This window comes from Euprymna scolopes, chromosome 8 (assembly GCF_053919585.1).
Source record: "Euprymna scolopes isolate OS-2025 chromosome 8, ASM5391958v1, whole genome shotgun sequence".
Lineage (NCBI taxonomy): Eukaryota > Metazoa > Mollusca > Cephalopoda > Sepiida > Sepiolidae > Euprymna > Euprymna scolopes.
The window spans coordinates 52,931,435-52,952,218 of NC_136489.1; the positions used below are offsets into that span (position 1 = coordinate 52,931,435).

Sequence of the window (20,784 nt, forward strand, 5' to 3'; positions counted from 1 at the left end):
TTTATTTTGTCAAAACATGAAATGAAAGGTTTGCAATTTTAGGAAAAGATAATCTGATCGGATAAATCGAATGTTGAACTATTCAGAAGAAATACAACGGCATGTCTTTGGGGAAAATGGCACTGCTTCAACAAGAACAATACAATACTCACAGTAAATTTTGGGAATAGTTCCATTATTATATGAGAATGGTTTTCATCAAAGGTACTGGCTCATTGCAAATTATCCATAATAGAAGGAATGATATCATGTACAGATTCTAGAGACGAACCATTCAAAAATCTGCGAATTCTTTAAAATCGAATTTGAATTTCAGTCTTCAACACGACAATGATCTAAAAAATATCGCAAAACGTACAAATAACTGGTTTGAAAGTAATCCTATTAGTACTCTTTATTGGTCAAGTTAGTCCCTTGACTTGATTCCAATTGAGAATCTTAGGGATACTTTGAGGATCATTAGCTAAATCTATGAAATGCCACGCAATTAGAATAATTACGCAAAAAATAGGAGAAAGTAACAGTGGATCAGCGCGAAAGATTTGTGACCAACCATAGAACGCGACGGGAAACAGTGAAGCAAAAGAGAGGCTACGCAACAAAATATTAAATTGAATGTATCCTATATTTTGAATAAAGTTATTTAAACTTCAATGCAAAAATAGATGCGATTATAAGTTTTTAATTTTCTTTCCACGTACAACTGAAAATCTATACGAGATATTATTTTCCAAATATCAGAAACAAGGCGAAAATAAACTGTATCTAATACTTATGCTTATTTCTGTATGCATATATAAAATATATTTATAAGCATACATGTATATATTTACAAATATATATAAATATATACTTCTGAAAAATATATCCACACATGACTTATATATATATATATATATATATATATATATTTTTTTATTTTTTGATAGGAACTACAATTGAATATTTTTTAGGCTTCTTCCACCGAATCTGAACCCAACACAATTTACTTTGTTTTTCAAAGGCATTGTTTATATATTAGTGAAAGATAGACGTTCGCCATAATATTGCTTTTATTTGTAAATTACTTTATGGTATGCTTTAAAAATGACTGAATTTAATTATTATAAAAATCACTGCTGTAATAAGTTTTTTTTTTGTTTAACCATTCAGTCCAAAATAATTTGTTTACAATGACCTGCATCGGTTTCTTATGTTTTACCTTTTTCTCTTTGGTTTATTATAAGAAATAGGTTAGAAAATCATTTTATGCTACCAACAAACGATTTCCATTTTCATAAGCATGCAAGAATGCTGATCTTATTATAAAAGATTCATATTGTTGACCCAGTTTATTCCTTGAATAGCAACAGTGGCTTTCAATATCATACTTAACACAGGGCGGTTATGACCAAATAGATATCTCCCATATTACAAAATAAAATATAATCATAATTTATAGAAACATATTGTTGACCGTGTGTATGCTTTGAATAGCAGCAGCGGCTTGTAATATCGGACATAAGACAGGACAGCAATGACCAAGTGTATATATTCTATATAAATAAAACAGTTGATGTATTTATATATGTACTTGTTTATATCAGGTTTAATTGAGGTGTGTGTGTGAATTCTTATGCGAAATTAGTTTGTAGGTGCTAATAATATGACCCAGGCTCTGCTGCGGTCATATTACTAGCATCTGGTAACCAAATAAAACCTCTTAAAACATACAACTAATTTCGCATAAATATTCTGAAATGATAATAAAATTCACTCCCCTAACTAAAACCTGGTATACCCAAGTATACGTAAGGCCTTAGACGGCTTAACACGCACACACGCAGATAACATCACTTTTTGTCTTTCAATACCCCTACCTTCACTTCTTGTACAACCACCTTGACTACTTTACTCACACACCCCTTTTCAGACATGACTTACACACGTATTTATTGCATCCCTTGTTTCTATTTATAAATGGCCTTTACAAGAAGTGTACCCGAGATCCTCATTGCTGCTGAGGTATCTAGATACTAAAAACTAGCTACAGAAACATGCTCATGACTGTGTAGTAAGACATTACTGCTTATGTAAAAACAAGTAAAAATATACCTTTGGTATTGAGCACTTTTGTATTAACCTCGTTATACTACACTTTTGTATTAACCTCGTTATACTACACTGGTTTCCTTACCTCTGAAAAATAACAACCTCAAGATTATATATATATATATATATATATATATATATATATATATATATATATATATATATATAGTCATCACCATACAGTACTTTTTCGCTGTTTCACAGCTCATCAGTGCGGCTATGCGGCTAGACAGGCAACTGTCTCAACCCAGGATCGAAACCTGACCGCCCAAATGACAGTCAAGGCTTCTCACAATCACGCTATACGGCTGCTGCTGCGTGGGTAATGAATAAACCATGTTTTGACATCGTCCGAATGCCCCCGCTCGATTTGTTTGCACAAAGTGCGTCGCTTTATACGCTAATTGTAGTTTGTATATCACTTCCCGAAATGGTCAACCCAAGATAGGGAGCAAATATATATTTCTTAAATGACGACATACCTTCTTATTTTTTAATTTTCAAAACAATATTCTTTTATTTGTAATACTGTGTGTACAATTGTTTCAGCCCAGTGTATGTAGCAGCTTATGAATATTATGTTGTAACAACAAATCAATTTCATTAGTGCATATTAATGAAAAGATTTTAAAAGTTTTTCGTTCGAACAAGTCTTTCGTATGAACATTCATTTATATATTCATTTACTTACGTCCCAACGGCATATATATGATTTTTATTTATTTATTTTTCAATTTTCACCCAAAACAAGGCACAGTGCCACTTTGAAGTAGGGGGCTACTATCGGAGACATAATTTGCAGGGACATTATGAAGGGAGATGAGTAGAAAGATGTTTGTTCACATTACACTTTAACTTCTGTATATCAGTACAGTTGGGAAAGCAGAATCCCGGAAGGAAGTTCCAAAGACTTGCAGTTCTGGGGTAGCAACTATTGGAGTAAAAGGCTTTCTTATACCTAGGGATCTCTACTGTAAAGGGGTGGGACTTAGTTGCTTGTCGGGTTTGTCGGGGGTAGTTACGTCGAGGAGATACAAGTGCTTGCAGTTCGTCAGAGCATTCACCATAAAAGTATTTGTAGAACAGGCAGAGGGATGCAACATTTCGTCGATGGGACAGAGGCTGAAGCCTAGATGAGAGTTCAGAACCTATCAGTTTGGCGACTCTCTTTTGAACCCTGTCCAGGAGTGAGAGACAAGCACCAGATGCACCATCCCAAATGTGACAACAGTACTCCATACATTGGCGAATGGTGGCCTTATAGAGGTACAGGATACTTTCAGGGGTAAGTAATTTTCTAGCACAGTAGAGAGAGCCCACCTTCTTTGCAGCAGCCTTGGCAATGCTCTCAAAATATATATTCCAGTTCATGTTCCCTGTAAACGTTAGGCCGGGGAATTTAAAAGAAGTACTTTCAGGCAATGTGTTCTTGGCCATTGCTATTAGTGGTAGAGAAGGTTTTTTGTAGTTATTGAAGGAAACAATGTTAGTCTTGGCAGCATTGAATGTGACCATCCATTTTTGTCCCCATTCCAGTAGAAATTGGAGGTCATCCCTTAATTTTTCTGTAAATTTCCTTAGATATGTGTTCATTTGTTTTCCCCTCATGCCTGTTATAGAGAGTGGTGTCATCGGCAAATATATACATCTCCGAAACAATTTTATCAGGGAGGTCATTTATGAATATCAGGAATAATAAAGGTCCAAGAATAGATCCCTGGGGTACTCCCGCATTTATATAATATTTTTTAGATGTACGACCGTCGAGGACAACTTGGATTTTTCTATTACTGTAGAAGGATTTTTACAGCATGCATTCTTCCAGTGATACCATATCATCTAATTTATCGTGCCATACCCTGTCAAAATCCTTAGATATATCAAAGGCTACCGCTGTACCCTCTTCTGTTTTGTCCAGTGAACGGTATATACGTTCAGAGACTACAGTAAAGATATCTGTTGTTGAACGGGCTTGCCTGAATCCATATTGTTTGTCAGTCAGGAGTTTAGCAGCTGTTAGGTGCTGGACTAGGGCTTGATTAACTAAGGACTCAAATATTTTGACATCAAGCAAATATTATGGAAATATTATGTATTTGCATATGTATTGATTTCTTTGGAATAATTTTTACTATATTTACTTTTATTCATCCCTTAATGCTTCTATGTTTTATAGTCGTCTTGAAAATGCCTTTTCCGGCAATTTATATTGTTTTCCATCCATTAAATGTCAATATTAATACTTAAGTAAATAAGTCCGACATATATTATTATTTAGATATTTTAGTTTAGCTGAATTTAGGCAGAAAAGTATGTGCTTATATCATTAGCGTTTTTAACGGTTTCTTTACGTTTACCTCATTATAGGTGCGGAGTTCAAAGTGTATGTCAAACTGTCCAACCTGTTTTTAAGTGTAAGTTCTAAAAATATACGTAGGTTGAGAAGAAAGTTTTTGTGGAATTTTAATTTTGATTTCAAATGACGTACTTTCAAATAGGTTTTCGTTAATATACCTTTTGGTTGATTGGCTGTTTTTGTTTTACGGCATATCAACCCTTTTTCGGGTTATTTAATGCCGAATCCAAAGATTTTGAAGAAAATGTTTTTTAATAGAATATATTTGTTGTTTTCACATCGGTTTCTATTTAACCCATAGTTGGGACCCTAACAGGTACTACCACTCCGGGTCAGAGTAGACCTGGGAGCAATGGTAATTAAAGGGTGGCTCCACACTCCTCAAAACCCACAAGCTGGGGCCTCACCTCTGGATATAGTTTAAGGTCATATCCAGGACCTCCATTGAGGGACTTTTACCCTCTGCAGGGAGGCAGTCGGCGTATTCTAATGCCCCACCGACAGGGCCTTATTATACCTTTACTTTATATATCAGTTTAAAGAGGGTTACTCGCTATATTTAATCGTTTAAATTACAATCGTTTTAAAATAATTGTGTTCTTCTCAGAACGTTGAATACAAGATTAGAAAAAGACAACTTCGCATAATTTTTTGACTTCAGTTTAAGCTAGGCCGAAAAGCTGCTGAAACAACTCGCAATAGCAACGAAGAGTTTGGCGCAGGAACACTACTGATTTTTTACATTTTTTTTAAACATTTTCGTTGCAATAACAAGTGTCTTGAAGATGATGAGCGTAGCGATCAGTCATATAATATTGGCGACGAAATTCAGAAAGTAAAATCCAATCGACGCAAACTGTTTGAGAACTTGCTTCTTAATTAGACATAACGTATACGACGATTTCCAACCAGTTGAGAGAGATTTGAAAGGCAAAAAAAACAAAAAAAAAAACAGTATACAACTGTTAGATTAACTTTAATCTATAGCTTCAGTAAAAGTACATTGTATAGGTACATTTCAATTTAAACAAATACATGCTTATTATATTATTACGATAAGGGTTCCCAAAATTTATACTGGAAACCGGATAAAGTACTTGGTAATATGCAGTTATATGTGAGGCTTTTCTGGATGTTGACAGGTTCAATCATCAGTGCGGGCGATACTACAAACGAGTTTTACTTTGTCATGGCCGACGAGAATCGAGCATGCTACACTCGTTGATATAATATATAAATTTGTTAGAAATTATTAACATATTCTCGAATTCGATAGAAATATTCGAGAGTTCTACAAGATAGACGTCAAGAAGGTCGGATGTTACATCGACCGCAACATGGTAAAATAACAAAGAAGATAAGAAAAAAGTCCATAGAAACCAAGTAATACGATGTAACATTTGACTCTCTTCAAGTGTATGTTGTTGAGCACGGGAACTTTCTGTCAAACTTAGGATTCGGCACAGAATTACGAACACTTGAAGAAGGTCGGTAGTTACTTCGACTGATACGTTGTGCAAATAACACTTAAAATGAAAGAGTAGTCCGAAGAATTCAAATGATACGAAGAATCCAAATGATACGATGAATCCATATTTATCTCAGAAATTAATAACCGTTATAATCTTCAAGAGTTAAATATTTTATCAAGTACATGCATTTTGTTAACGCAAAAATCTGCGCACCGATTATTGAAACATATTTATTAATATAACAGAAAATTTGATATTTGCTACTCTACCAAATGTTATGTATCTAGCTTATTATAAAATAGTTTTCTTTCACGAGAACAGAATTCTACCAGACTAAGGCAATTGTAATTTTAGTTTTAATCCAGAATGCTCCTTTCTGCCCCCCTCGCCAATCTTTTACAAAAAAAACCCGTCTAGCTGAATCCACTGTCAAACACTTTCCCCACTCTTTATCTATGCCTAAATCAAAACGTAGATTCCATGAACAAAGCTTCTTTCTTAGAATTGCACGCCTGTGGAACTCTGTTCCGTCTGCCTGCTTCCCTCCTGACTACAACTTGGATGTCTTGAAGTCCAAAGTAAACAAATTCCTGATGAACCGCCCCCTTAAGTAGACACTTTAAATATCCACACTAGCGTACTGTACTTATAATAACCCTTATACCTGAGTGGCTTTCCGGCCTTGATAAGTGGTGACCACATTGTGAAAAAAAAGAGCTGCGTTTGTCTTAAATAAAAAATCGGCCTCATGTCTAACTCGAACCTCAAATGGGAATACACTTTATATATTTCAGATAGCACATATCTATATAATTATAAAACTCAAATGACCTTATAACGAGTGATGTAACCCACTTTCCGGTTTACGACATCAGGTTGCACATACGCGCATAAACATAATCCCATAACAACGTAAACAAATAAACATAAATCGCTACTTTTGCAGAATTTGACCTGCGCACTGAAATATTAACGTTATTGTTTAGAGATTATTATTTAATATGGGAAGGGTGAGGATATTTTGCAACTATTCTGTATTACAAGTATACTGTCGCAATTTTTTTTACAAATAAATCAACTTTGAACCGTTGACAACCTATTCTTTTACTGTGTACGTTTTCAGCGTCCCAATTGTTTTTTTTTTCGCGTTTAAATTATCTACATAAGTTTTAATACTTTCTGCATTTTTTACATCGTTCATTTCCGTATTATGTTTAATTTATTTTAACGCAATTTTCTTACAAATAAATCTACCTTTGACAGCCATAAGAGCATTTTACAACGTATTGTTTTATTGTGTACGTTTTCAGCGTCCCAATTGTTTTTTTTTTCGCGTTTAAATTAAACGATATATCAAAATTTGAATAGTGCAGATTTACCTATAAGTATGGCAAACCACTTATAATTCAATGGCGGTAAGTTTTGTTTTAAAAAATGAACAATTATAAACACAATGACTCATAGAAATGTATCTATATTCTTTTTTCATTTTTAATATACTTCCATAGAAATGTTTCTGTTATATCACAAAAACTGTTTTCTTTACGTCACAAGTGTCACGCTCATACATTAATTACATAGCAAATATAACATACTGACCCAACGGGTCACGGGTAGTCTAGTCTAGTATATATATATACACACACACACACACACACACACACACACATATATATATATATATATATATATATATATATATATATATATATATGGTGACATTCCCCTGAAAAATTCCAACCACAGAATCGTTCATAATATTTAATTATGCAGACAGTATTGTTCTCACTCTTAGACAGGGCTAAAAAAATACAGTCTCTAATTTAATCCATCCATCTATCCAGCGCGGCCGTAGCCGGGATTAAGCTCACTACCCGAGTTTGTAGTGTAATTCAAATCTTGTCGGTAGCTGAAGACTTTATGCTTCGCCAGAGCTATCAAGCGTATTTTTTTTATCGTGACGCTTTCACTAGATGGGGCGCCTACCACGGTTTAAGAGAGTCCCATCTACCCTCGAGAGAAGGCTAGACCGCGCCAGTTTCCCAAGCTGGTATTTTACCTCACGGTACATACAGCGCATCGCCTTCACAAATGGTCACCCATCTGGTACTGTTCCGGCTCAACGTTGCTTAACTTCAGTGATCTGGCGATAACCGGTGTGTCAACGTGAACTCTGTCGTGATTGTGCTGTACTGTACAGACACTAAGTTAATAGGTTCCGCACTATCGTGCAAGTTCCAGTCACTGTCCAAGCATTTGTGTGCCATTTTTTATCAAATGCTTAATTGGAATGTACTTGATTAACTCAAAGAACGTGTCGTGAAGATTCGTCGGCGTCTAAGCACCAAGCTGAACATCACCGGTTTTAAAAGACCCACTTTTCATCGCAAGTTACAACCGCGTTCGAAATGAATGTTACAGTGCAATGTAGAATACAAGGTATGGTGGACTAAGTCACTGCGGGAAGGCTTTCTCTTGGTGCACCTCGATGTATCCCTAACTAAAGTAGGCAATTAATCGATTTGTTTAAAAAATGGGCAATTTGTCCGATTTTGATAACAATATTAATATGGAAATGTAAAACATTAGTTGATAATAATTCAATCTCGGACAATGTCGAGTCTCCTTGCTCGTAATTCATATATCAAAATCTTTGGGTGGTAAGTATCCGCTGAGTGTAAAGTCAATTTAAGATCACGCCTCCTACTGATGAGACATTTACTAAAGATCTATATAATAGCATTGAATAATGATGGTACTACTGGATAGACTAATTTGATGTTTCATGGTAAGACATGTCCAGACAAAAGTTCATTTGTTCGAAATATATTTTAATTACAGAAATGCTTATGACTTTTATAGGTGGTATTTAAGAAGTTATCACCCTGCGTGTTTTACATTAGAGAACATCAATCAGTTCATAGCCTTTGAAAAACCTTTTACTTACCGTTAATAAATACAATTATCACCATTGTAACGATGAAAAATGTTACCACATCTAAAATAAAGGGAAAATATTTTACATTAAAAGAAACATTAAGACGCTCGAACAAAATATTCACAATCGTGTCAAGAATATAATCCTTCTTGTCTGTAGTTTTGCTTGCTTATATACTAATTGCCTGATAAACAACTGTATACTACAATTCTCTCAGGGAAAATACTATATTTCAGGGCGGTTACAATCCAATAGACAGTATTGAAAACTGTCCATAAAAACGGATGTAATACCTTTGAAGATCATATAATAAAAAGAAAACAGTTAAAACACCCCCTCTAAAATAAGAGATAAGCCATGGGAATATTGACTTGTTAAAATAGAACAGATATAGCACTAGCCTACACAGAAAGGTAATATCTTGATTGATATATCGTGATATAAAAACACATACTACAATACTCTCCAAAGGAAGATATAATGCCCGTGAGAATAAAACAGACATTACACTACCGTCACCAAAAAGGAGGAGGTAGTGATTGGATGCATTGTACTATGATTAATTAACAAATATACAGTGTATTCAATTATATACTATTTAATTATTCATTGCTTACATTTGTCTCTTAGTTTCCGACTATAGCAACAAGTGTTTTTCCTCTTGTGTTTGGTAGATTAAGATATTCAGTCAGTAGTACTTATATTTTTTTCGTATAATGTATTGTGACATTAAATGACGTGTTTCTTCATTTTATGGCTTTTAGATTTCTACATTTTCTTCTAATCCGATTAAGCGACGAATCCGCTTTCTTTGTAAGAACTTAGTTAAACAAGCTATGTGTAACATAGCGCGGGTGCATGTATGCAAATGCATGCGGGATGTCGACACCGGTAGGAAAACAATAAAGACTTAAAACAGACGATGACGTTAGAAACTTGTAGATTATTCGAGATCACGTAAGAGGCGCGATTGATGCCTGAGAAGACGATCAGGCGGGGGACGCCGCAATGGTAACGAAAGAATGAGAAAATAAATGTCGTTGTTACAAGGAAATACTACTCTGTGTCTCCTATGTTACTGATTCTCTCTCCTCTAATCTTGAGCATGTGGTACAATAAGGAAAAAGTGGCTGGTTACTTTTAATGCATCTAAAATCAAGCTTCTATCTTTACATCATCAACGTCCTGATCCCCATCTGGCATCAAAAGAAATGAATGGCTCTCGTCTTGGGGAAGCTCCATGTTTTGACAAGCTTCTGGGCTTGACCTATATTCCTGATCTAAAATGGAATACGTACATCAAATCCGTTGCCAAGGTCGCTGGAAAAATGATGGGATCCTTCTATCGATCTACCTGCATATGCAATTCTCTACCTATATAAGAGCCAGGTACGTCAATTCCATACTAGTATAATACTACCCTCCTCATATTAAGAATTATTAAATTGCCTTATAATAAGAATGATTAAATTGTTAGTTGTAAGTACAGAAGATTTAAGAAAGATCCTCTTCTAATATTAAAAATTGCTTTCGAAATAATAACGTTTGTATTTCAGCACGGTACATATCTCATAATAGTAAAATACTACCCCCCTCCCCATATTAAGAGTTAAGATAATGACGCATCATCTGATTTGAACACGTCAGACTATTATCAGCACCTACTCGAAAATAAGGAGTAGTTTATGTTTAGGATCTAATTAAACACTCACCAAATCCATTCACATTTCGTGTAATATTAAAATCTGTAAGTCTATATAAAAACAAACGCTGATTAACTGATATGAGGTCTCCCCCGTTTCCTCTGTAATGTATGTGTTTTCGAATGAGATGTTAAGAGTTTCATATAGAAATGCATTGTTTACATTTTTAAATAGAGTCATTTCGATCCTCGTCGGTAAATATTTTAAATCAGTCATAATTTGAATTGTTCCTAATCGAATTTCACGAAAATTAGATATATTACATTTCGAAATGCGATAATCACAATGGTATAATTATTTTGACCGGAAAATTAATATTTAACTCTGAGTAAAAAAAATAACTATGTTAAACTTCCAGAAGAAATCGGATAAATCGAAACAGGAAAAAAAACATCGAATGAAAGGAAAGGAAACGAAACGAAATAAAACGGAAACGATTCATTATATCTGTATGTAATAAAAAAAATGGGAAAATTTTATTTTTTATTTTTGTTTAGTCTAAAGAGAAACAAACGGTGATTAACTCATATGACGCCTCCCCCTTTTCCTCCGTAATGTTTGGGTTTACGTTTACAAGTTCATATAAAAATGCATTGTTTACATTTTTAAATATAGTAATTTCGATCTTCGTCGGTAAATATTTTAAATTACTCATAAATTGATTTGTTCCTATTTGATAATGATTTGTTCCTAATCGATTTACGTGAAAATTTGATATTTTACATTTTGAAATGCGATAATAACGATGGTATAATTATTTTATGTTAAACTTCCAAAAGAAATTGGAGAAACGGAAACAGAAAAAAAAAATATCGAACGAAACGAAACGAAATAAAACGTAAATAATGTATTATATGTTTATGAAAAAAAATGGAAAGAATTCTTTTTTTTTTGAGTGTAAAAATGTATGGAATTAAATGGTAATAAAACTACGTAAAAGTAGCATGGTGCGTTTCACCCAATAGGAAGCATTTCAGTTTTTGTAAGCAACTACTAAACCCGAAATCGGTGTGCGTTCGTAACTTGTGAACGATCAAGCAGCGGTGTAAATGGGGAGCGGGAAAGGAAGCATTTAATAGAGAGAAACGATTTTACAACTTTCATTGATTCTAACCGATTTTGGCAGTGAACTCTCATCAGGAAAATATAGAAATGTACGATTATCGATCAAGTGTAGAGGTAATGGGCCTATAGCACACCTCAGATCATGTGCTGCAATTTGTGCACATTACATTTGCATGAAATGTCTTGATTCTTAATCCTATTAAGGTCAAAAGCAGAAGGAGAACAGGAGTTCATTTTATGTATATAGCTAGAAGATAGATAGATAGAAGAAGATATATAGAAGGAGAATAGATAAATAGATAGATAGATAGATAGAAGAAGAAGAACATATCGATATATATATATATATATAGATAGATAGAAGAATAAATAGATAGATAGAAGAACATAGAAGAAGATAGAAGATAGAACAGAAGAAAGAATAGATAGATAGATAGTTAGAAGATAGAAGAAAATAGAAGAAGAATAGAAGAAGAATAGCAAGAATAGATAGAAGATAAATAGAAGAATATAGAGAATAGATAGAAGATAGATAGATAGAAGAATAGATAGACAGAATAGAATAGAATATAGAAGATAGGTAGATAGATGGATAGAATAGAAGAAAGGAAGAAAGATAGAAGAAGAGAAGATAAAGAAGAGAAGATAAAGAAGATAGATAGAAGATGAAGAGAAGATAAAGATCCATTTCATTTATTTCTTACACAGATAATTAGTGTTCAGAATCGTGGCGTCTAAACACTAAATACCCAACGTGGTTATCCAAATGTGAAATTCTCTTCTACCCTCCAGACCAATTTATGTTAATTGACATTTAATCTTTTTAACGACATAATTTCCATTCACATTTCATACTGAAAAATAATATTCTCTTGTTTACTATTTTCGACTTATTGACATGAATATTTCTCTCATTTTTGCATCTTTATTCCGACCTTATACTGTTATTATTCCTTTTTACACGCTTTTGTGTAGGTTTGTGATAGTTGCTGTCTGATCCATATTTTTGAACTTCCTATAACGTGGATGAGAGAGAACATAAAAGAAAACTTACGGTCACGCGTGTCGATTGCAGCTAATGCAATAGTTACTGCAAGAAGTGCGAGCATCACTAATTTTGCTACGATCATTCGCATCGGTGAAACCACGCTGAAGAGATTAAAAGAAAACATAAAACATAATAAAATGGATGCTGTGTCACGTTAAAGACGGCATATTAAAAAGAATTTACAGTTTTAATTAAAGTATTTATAAAACGTCATAATTTATATTGCAAAAACTTAATTCTCCACTTTCATAATTTTATATTCATACTTTTAATATTACGTTCGTTATTGTTGAAATAAATTGATATAATTATTTATAACGGGCTCTGTATATTATGAGCGATAAAGAGGGGTAGAATTGATGTTTCTTAGTTGGGATTTATCCTTCAAACACATCGCTTGGACAGTTTTAGACCTTATAGTGTTTTTTTTGCCTTCATATATGAAATGGTATCCTGCCTTGGCTAGAGCGATTTCCATAAAAACAAGTTCGAGCTGAAATTGCTAAGGTACCGTTGAAGCTCTGTGCTAAAGTATGAGCTTAACTCTCTAGAAAATTAGCAAAGTGCATTTGACTCTGTTGAACACATTGAGCTTCAACAAACATCACTGTTCATGTTGTGAACACGTAATCGAACCATTTGTTAGGTCCATATTCCTTCCCTAGCGCATTTATGATGTTAAATAAAGTAATACACTTACAAACATATACGAATTAAAATAGATCCTGTGTTCTGTAAAACACGACTTATTAAAAAGATTTCACAGTTACATACAAAATTTATTCATGAAAAGACGACGTAAAAAAATAATCAATGTCAACTCAGAACCAAGTGCCATTCAAGGATAAAAGTTGCTTGCATGGATAGATTGTCAGTTTTAAAATGAGGAATTTTATGGGAGAACTGAAAATGAACGGAATATATGAACTTGTTAGTTATGTTTTTTGCACACATATTTATTACAGTGACATATTACGATGTTGTAAGGAGACAGCCTGTTGATTTAATCAAGTGTATAGAATTTAATGCAACGAGGTATATAGTATAAAATATAACGAAATGTATAAAATTTAACTTAATGGGACGTAACAACGTAAACTTTATGAGATGTAAAAACGTTAATTTAATGGGATGTAAAAATGTTAATTTAATGGGATGTAAAAACGTTAATTTAATGGGATGTACAAAAATTGATTAGCTTGTAGATTTAGAATGTATGGTGTATAGAATAAAATATAACGAAATGTATAAAATTTAATTTAATGGGATGTAACAAAATGTAAAAATAATTGTGTGTGTGTATATTTATTTACGAAAATAGAAATCCTACATTGTGTAGCACTGTTTAACGCAAGAAATAAATGCGAACTGTCATTGCTAAAGTGCCTTTCAAGTTCTGCGCTAAAGCAAATTGTTAAGTCCTAGCACTGTTTACTAAATTCCATGCTGAGCACACAGAACTTTAAGAAAGATTATGATTTATTGTGCAAAAACTTCATTGTACACTTACTTAATTGTATTTATTTTTTCATATTACATTTGTTTAGTTCTAATAAATTAATAGGATTTCTTGGTACTCTTGCATAATTTGACCCGGATTCTCGTGATTTCCCGACAAGCCAGGATCGGGCGAAACGGGCAATCATCGGTGTCAGCCGAGCGGCGTAACAGACGCAGACTAAGGAAAAAAACAAACAAACCACAAAAATAAAAATAAAAATGCAAATTATCAAAAAATAACAAAAACTTACCTTGAAAAAAGCTAATATGTTTATCAAATTTATTTTAGTATTTTTTTGCACAATATTTATCAACAGCAAGTTATTTAAATATTGTTATCTTCAAGAAAAGGTTGTTTACCCGTATAAATGTTAGGTGTAAGTACATTTTTTTGTCTTTCTTTAATCGTATTTTTTTTCTTGTTTTTCATTTTATTTTCAAGAATTTGTTCAGTCAGGTTTTTTTAGGGGGGTACACAGAAATAGAAAAACATGTTTTTTTTTCAAGAAGCGGTTCAAAGATTCTCCCTACGTTATGTTTTCTTCAATAGAGATTCATCAATTTCTACAGTGTGCTCTGGGCCTCCTATCTGCCGGGAATTCCTCAGAAAATACTCCTGACAAATTTCTCTCAGAAATTTCTTTCAATCAGTGTACGTGGGTTCGGATATAACTCCGCATTCTCTTCTAATATTTTTTAGGGTTGCCATTTCGAACGCCCATAAATAGATTATTTTTTACCATTGTTGCAATATCCAAATCGGATCGTTCAAAATACGATCCTCTGTACGCAATGATACCCATTGTCTACATTGTCCATTGGTACACCGCCAGGAGAAGCCATCCTGTACGCATGGTCTTTTTTTTAGTAAACATTTGTGTTTACAATCGGTGCACCTAACCCCATTCTTTGGGAAAGCAATATCTTTTCCTGACAGTATGAGATAGTCTGCATCGGTGTTTCCATTTGTTTTTCTAGCATGCACAGATTTATTTCCTTGCCTTTCATTTTTTTCTGTTTGGCGAGTCTGAAAATATAGTTGTTTGTCAGGTTTTTGGGGGTTCAGTCGATTTCTTCCAATTCGAATGTCGTCTGTTTTCATTTACCTATCGCTTTTTCATTGGCTAATCAAACTCCCAGAAATTGAAGTACAAAAAAAACAAAAATTCAAAATAAATAAATCATTAAAAATAACTAATCATATAATAAAAAAATGCTAAAAATATTTAAAAAAAAACTTTTAAAAGTCGAATTAGCGTTTCAACATTTGAACAACGCTCGGCTGTCACCGATGATTGCCGGTTTCGCCCGATCTGAGATTGACGGGAAATCACGAAAATTCGGGTCAAATTATACAAGAGTACCGATTTCTCATAGCGGCCGCTGTATATAATGAGTGATGATTTTTATAAAGGCTGAGGAATTGTTGTTTTCTGTGTTGGTATATATCCCTCTAACAGACTTGGATAGTTTTTGACTTTGTAGATTTTTTTTCGATGCATCAAGTGGTTCCTGCCTTGTCTAGAGCGATTTCCTTAAACCAGTTCCGATATGACATTGCTAGGAACGTATACTGGTTTTCTCTAGAGAATTAGTAAATGGTATTTGGTTCTATGTGTAACATATTGAGCTTTAAAAGACAACGGTATTCGTGCTGTGAAAACTTAATTAGATTACGTTTTAGTCTTCAAATCAGAGAATTCCTGTTTTCTGGGTCAGAATAAATGAGTTTAACACAGTTTGTAGTAGATCTTAGCTCGTTAAGAATATACACTTTACTCTATATTGGACATATAAAGTTTTAATAACTTTAATTATTTATTATGAACACAAAATATACACTTTGTTAGATTTACTTTTTAAAGCATCACCCATGTTAAAAAACTTATCTAGTTATATCATGTAATAATAAATGAAAGTCACCTGCTATTTGTGATGAAGACGTTAATTGCCGCAAAGAGTACACTGGGGATCATCGAACAAATGGTGATGTAATTCATGAAACTGCTTTGATAATGTCTCTCCATGTCGGTTGAATTAGGGTTTATCATTAATTTGTAATCTTGAAAATACTAAAAACATATATATATATATATATATATATATATATATATATATATATATATATATATGTATATATAATAAGAAATAAATAGAAACATTTTATTTATAATTTTAGATATAATAATCTTATACAACACAAAGACAGTTACAAAATGAATGTTCCTTAATGTTTTTATTGTATTCCGTATAAAGCATTTTCTCAAAATACTTTAATTTGCCTTAGAAAATATCGGAACGTCTACACTAATAACAAACAGTGCGTGATCCATGCATTGATGTTATATTGTTAGCCTACCGTAGAACACCAAGAATAGAAATAGTCAATAATTATGATTTGCAAAAGTAGAACGTCAGAAAGAATCTTATCAACGCGAAATAAATATTTACATTTGAAATATGTACATTAAATAGTTTCCAGAAATATATCTTGATGGATAAAATATCATTCTCTTAGTTATGTCTTTTACTAAAAATGTATCGGGCTGTTTTAGAAAAACAGGACAACAAAAATTGATAAACAAAATACATTTTGGAAAAACAACAGATGATTTGTTTTGATGCTACGTAGAGAGGGACGTCAGCAAAGGGAGTAATTTTGGACTATACGTTGAAAGTAGAGGGTTAAATTGAACAGTCCGTAACTGGGAGCTACGTAGTAGAGACAGACGATGGCAGTCATGGGAGTACTGGACCGTAAAATGAACATATGTAGTCGTTGAAAAGGGATCCGTGTGCCACCTCGGAGCCCACAACTAGCAACCACAATAAATATAAATATGAAACAACTTGGTTGTTTAGATTTTTCGCGAGCACATAGTTACATTTCTGGAGCCCGTCGGAACAGACGAAAATGGTTGCGATTCAAAGTATGCCGTTCTTTGTCCAGCACTAAAAATAAATGTTTTTCCGCCCTTCTGTTTATACATTGTTTAGTATGTTGAAACATATATTATTATACACACATCAATAACAGAAGTTTAAAACAACAGATGAAAACATATTAGAATACGTTACACACATTGGATAGATAACGCGTTTAAAAGATAAAGAGACTCCTAGTGTACAACTCACATAAGTACGCTCGTTATGTAGCCTAGTATATAAAATGATTGATTTGGTTGCTGTGACTACTTAATTCGAACCTGATATTCTGCACGGCGTAAGAAGACAAGGGTCCATAAAATATTAGAATTACACGAGAAAAGGAAGAAAATACACAACGAACTGTGCAGCAGAGATAACTATATCACAATATAAGGAAGGAATGAAAAAGTAAAAAAAATGATAATGAAAATCAGAAAGTAGATTAGAAAATAGTCCATTATTATGATGCGTATTATAATGCTCTTATGATTTGTAAAGCAAGAATATCAGACGGAGTTATATCACATCGAAATAAATATTTATATTTCAAATATTTACATCAAATAGTTTGTAGAAATGTAATTTGGTGGGTGAAATGTCATTCTGATATCTTTTTCCACATAGAATGACATTTTTAGGAATTTAGGACAAAGAAAATGGATAAACAAAATAGATTTTGTGTGATGTGTTTTAATGCAATGTAGAAAGTTACGTCAGAAAAGGAAGTCAATTTTAGATCACACGTGGGAAGTCGAAAGTTTAGTTAAATAGTCTGTAACTGGGAGCTGTGTAGTATAAATAGACGATGGCAATCATGGGAGAACTGGAGTGGGTAAATGAACTTAATCAACTGTGGAAAAGAGATCGGTGTGCCACCTCGGGCCTCACAACTCGCAACCACAATAATATAAAATATAGAACAATTTGGTAGTTTGAAATTTTCATGAGAGCCAGGGCTACATTACCGGAGCCCGTCAGAACAAATGACAATGGTTGTGGTCTAAGGTATGTCGTTCTTTGTACAGCACAAATGTAAATGATGTTTTTCCATCTTTCTGTCTATAAACTATTTATTATGTCAACATGTACAGAAACCGATGAACACGTGGCACACATGAGATTATAACATATTAAAATACGTTGCACACATCAAATAGACGACTCATTAACAAGATAAACAGAATCATTATGTTCAACTCGTTATATGGCCTAGAATACAACGCTGAGACTTCAAGCGATACAAGCGCAAAAATTAATTAGATTCAGACAACACGTAAAATGTTCTTAAGTAAAATTTAAACAAATAAAGGATCAGACAAAAACAAGGAACTATTAAGTGCGACTCAAGGGACATAACTCCTATTTGAATAATGTTGAATTGCTTTTCCTTGTGGAGTGATGATAGTTTTGTAGATGACCAAATACAAACAAGTGTTTTTTTTATTTATCTTATTTCGTCAGTAATTCTTATCCTTGTTATTTACTGCTTTTAAAGTAAATTAACAATTAAAGGACAGTGGGTTATAAGCGGTTTTATAAAATATGCACGACTAAAAATTATGTGCGATAAATTTACGACGAATTGCCGCTACTGTTGATTAAAGCAACTCTTACACGTGGCTCGTCAGCGTAAAATATCGTAAAACAATCTTGTAATAAACAATAAAACGAATTTAAACAGAAGTTTCAAGAGGTTATTTTTGGAAAATATCTTTTTAAGTCCGCACATAAAAAAGATATTTACTAAAAGAAAACTTCCGATTTGTATTAAATATTCCCTACATATACTGAGTCCTTTAGGGCAACAGATATTGTTAGTTAAATGAACAATAAAACTACTTAGTCGCGATTATTTTGAGCAAATTCTTTTAACCTGAGACTGTTTTCAACCCAGTGTGCCATTTTTAAAAAATTGTTTAATCTTTGTAAAAACTAATAAACAAGTTTATTCCTTTATTATTGAAATAAATGACAAAACGAATTAAGTCACAGTCACAACTTTCAGCCGACAATTTGTTTCTTTTTGCAAATTATATTTTATAAGTGACCTTTTTCTGTAAAATTTGAATTTTGTAACACAATAACAATGTAACACTAGGAAATCTTTGTATAAAGTAGAAGAAATTATTATTATTATTATTATTATTATTATTATTATTATTATTATTATTATTATTATTATTATGATGATAATAATAATAATAATAATAATTATTATTATTATTATTATTATTATTATTATTATTATCAAATACTGCTTGTTTTTGTCTGTTAAACTTTTAAAATTTAAACTGTTGAAGAAGCTTTGACTAATTAAATCCTTAACGACTAAGACTTATTTTTTCCAATACAGTGTGCCAAATAATTGGTTATCATTATTATTAACTAGACGTACATAAAATCGTGTTTATTTTCTAGTCGTGCATAATTAGTAAAATTAAGGCACGACTAATCCAAAAAAGAAACCTTAAAGACCCCCCCCAAAAAAAACCCCGAAAATGTGTCACATAAAATTGGAAAAAATAATTCTGTCAGTCCTTAAGAAGTTCATTACGTAAATAAATACTTATGTATCTATCTACTTTATGCCTAAAGGAAGAATATTTAAACAATAATTTATTTTTTGTAAATACTTTTTATATAAATCTAAAAATAACCTCTCGATTGAAACTTGTGAGTAAATTCATTTTATTGTTCATTTCAATAATACCACAGTATGTTTTTACAATATTTTGCGCTGATAAACCCAGTAGTTCGTTCATACAAAAGTTGCTTTATTAGCAAAGCAGCAGCAGGAGCAAATAATCGTACATAATTTAGTCGTAAAATTTTAGTAAATCCCCTTATGTCCGACCAAAATCTGGCATGACTAAATGTGCGATTCGGTCCTGCTGATTCACGCTACCTTACACATTGTTTCTACACGACAAACAGAAGGAGCAGTCAGTCGTACAGTAATTTTTAGTAAAACCTGCCGATAAGAGTTAATTCATTAATAATCTTAAGCACATTGGAGTACAAGAAGATTTTTGAGCAAGAGACAAGGCATTATTCTGGAAAGTACCTGCAAATAATTTTTTTTTGTTGCACGGTAAAATAAATTGATTTATTTCCTTGTCTTTGTTTCATTGCGCTATCAGCATACACCGTGTTGGTCTCGAGTGTGGACATGTAACAACTACGTTACATACCTTCGATTTTGAAAAGGGCACTGGAGCAAAAAAGGAAGATAACAACAGGGAATGTTTCTTACTGGTTGTGCATTAATGAACATGTTCCATGGCAAGGATGTTGCCAAACCTTGGATTGCAAGAATTATACGAAGAGCTTGCCACCTGTAAAAAATGAAGAAATATTAAAAACATTACACTGGAACAATGATAAAAATTTAAGATAATTTACAGTGTTGAAGAGCTTCTCCCGTGTGTTCATATAATAATAATTCTACGGACAACTGTTCTTATCTTAAGTGTTATGGTCACAACATTGTGGTTGATGTACCCCACACCCTCATTCAGATGTATCTTGTCACACTCATGTATCTTTCTGTTAAACTCGGCAATCTGAACAAAATTTCGAACGGAACCTATAATTAAATCCACAAGCACTTCTTCCGTCAGAAATGATTTGCAAGGAGTTCTAAGTAAATCGCAATTGTATTTTAAGTACATCGACCGAACATT

At 32.9% G+C, this 20,784-nt stretch overlaps 1 protein-coding gene across 4 annotated transcripts in view; it reads right to left on the minus strand.

Annotated features, from left to right (window-relative positions):
- The window catches only part of LOC145283570 (equilibrative nucleoside transporter 1-like), an 80,581-nt gene that overhangs the window by 42,589 nt on the left and 17,208 nt on the right, over positions 1-20,784 (minus strand). For 3 of the 4 annotated variants that reach the window (XM_080132481.1, XM_080132482.1, XM_080132479.1), the window contains exons 4-7: positions 20,355-20,436; positions 16,097-16,245; positions 12,680-12,774; positions 8,867-8,917 (exon numbers count right to left, since the gene is read on the minus strand). In XM_080132481.1, the coding sequence (XP_079988607.1) occupies positions 8,867-8,917; positions 12,680-12,774; positions 16,097-16,245; positions 20,355-20,436 (377 nt within the window). The remainder of the gene's footprint in view (positions 1-8,866; positions 8,918-12,679; positions 12,775-16,096; positions 16,246-20,354; positions 20,437-20,784) is intronic. The other variant, XM_080132483.1, reaches the window with a different exon arrangement.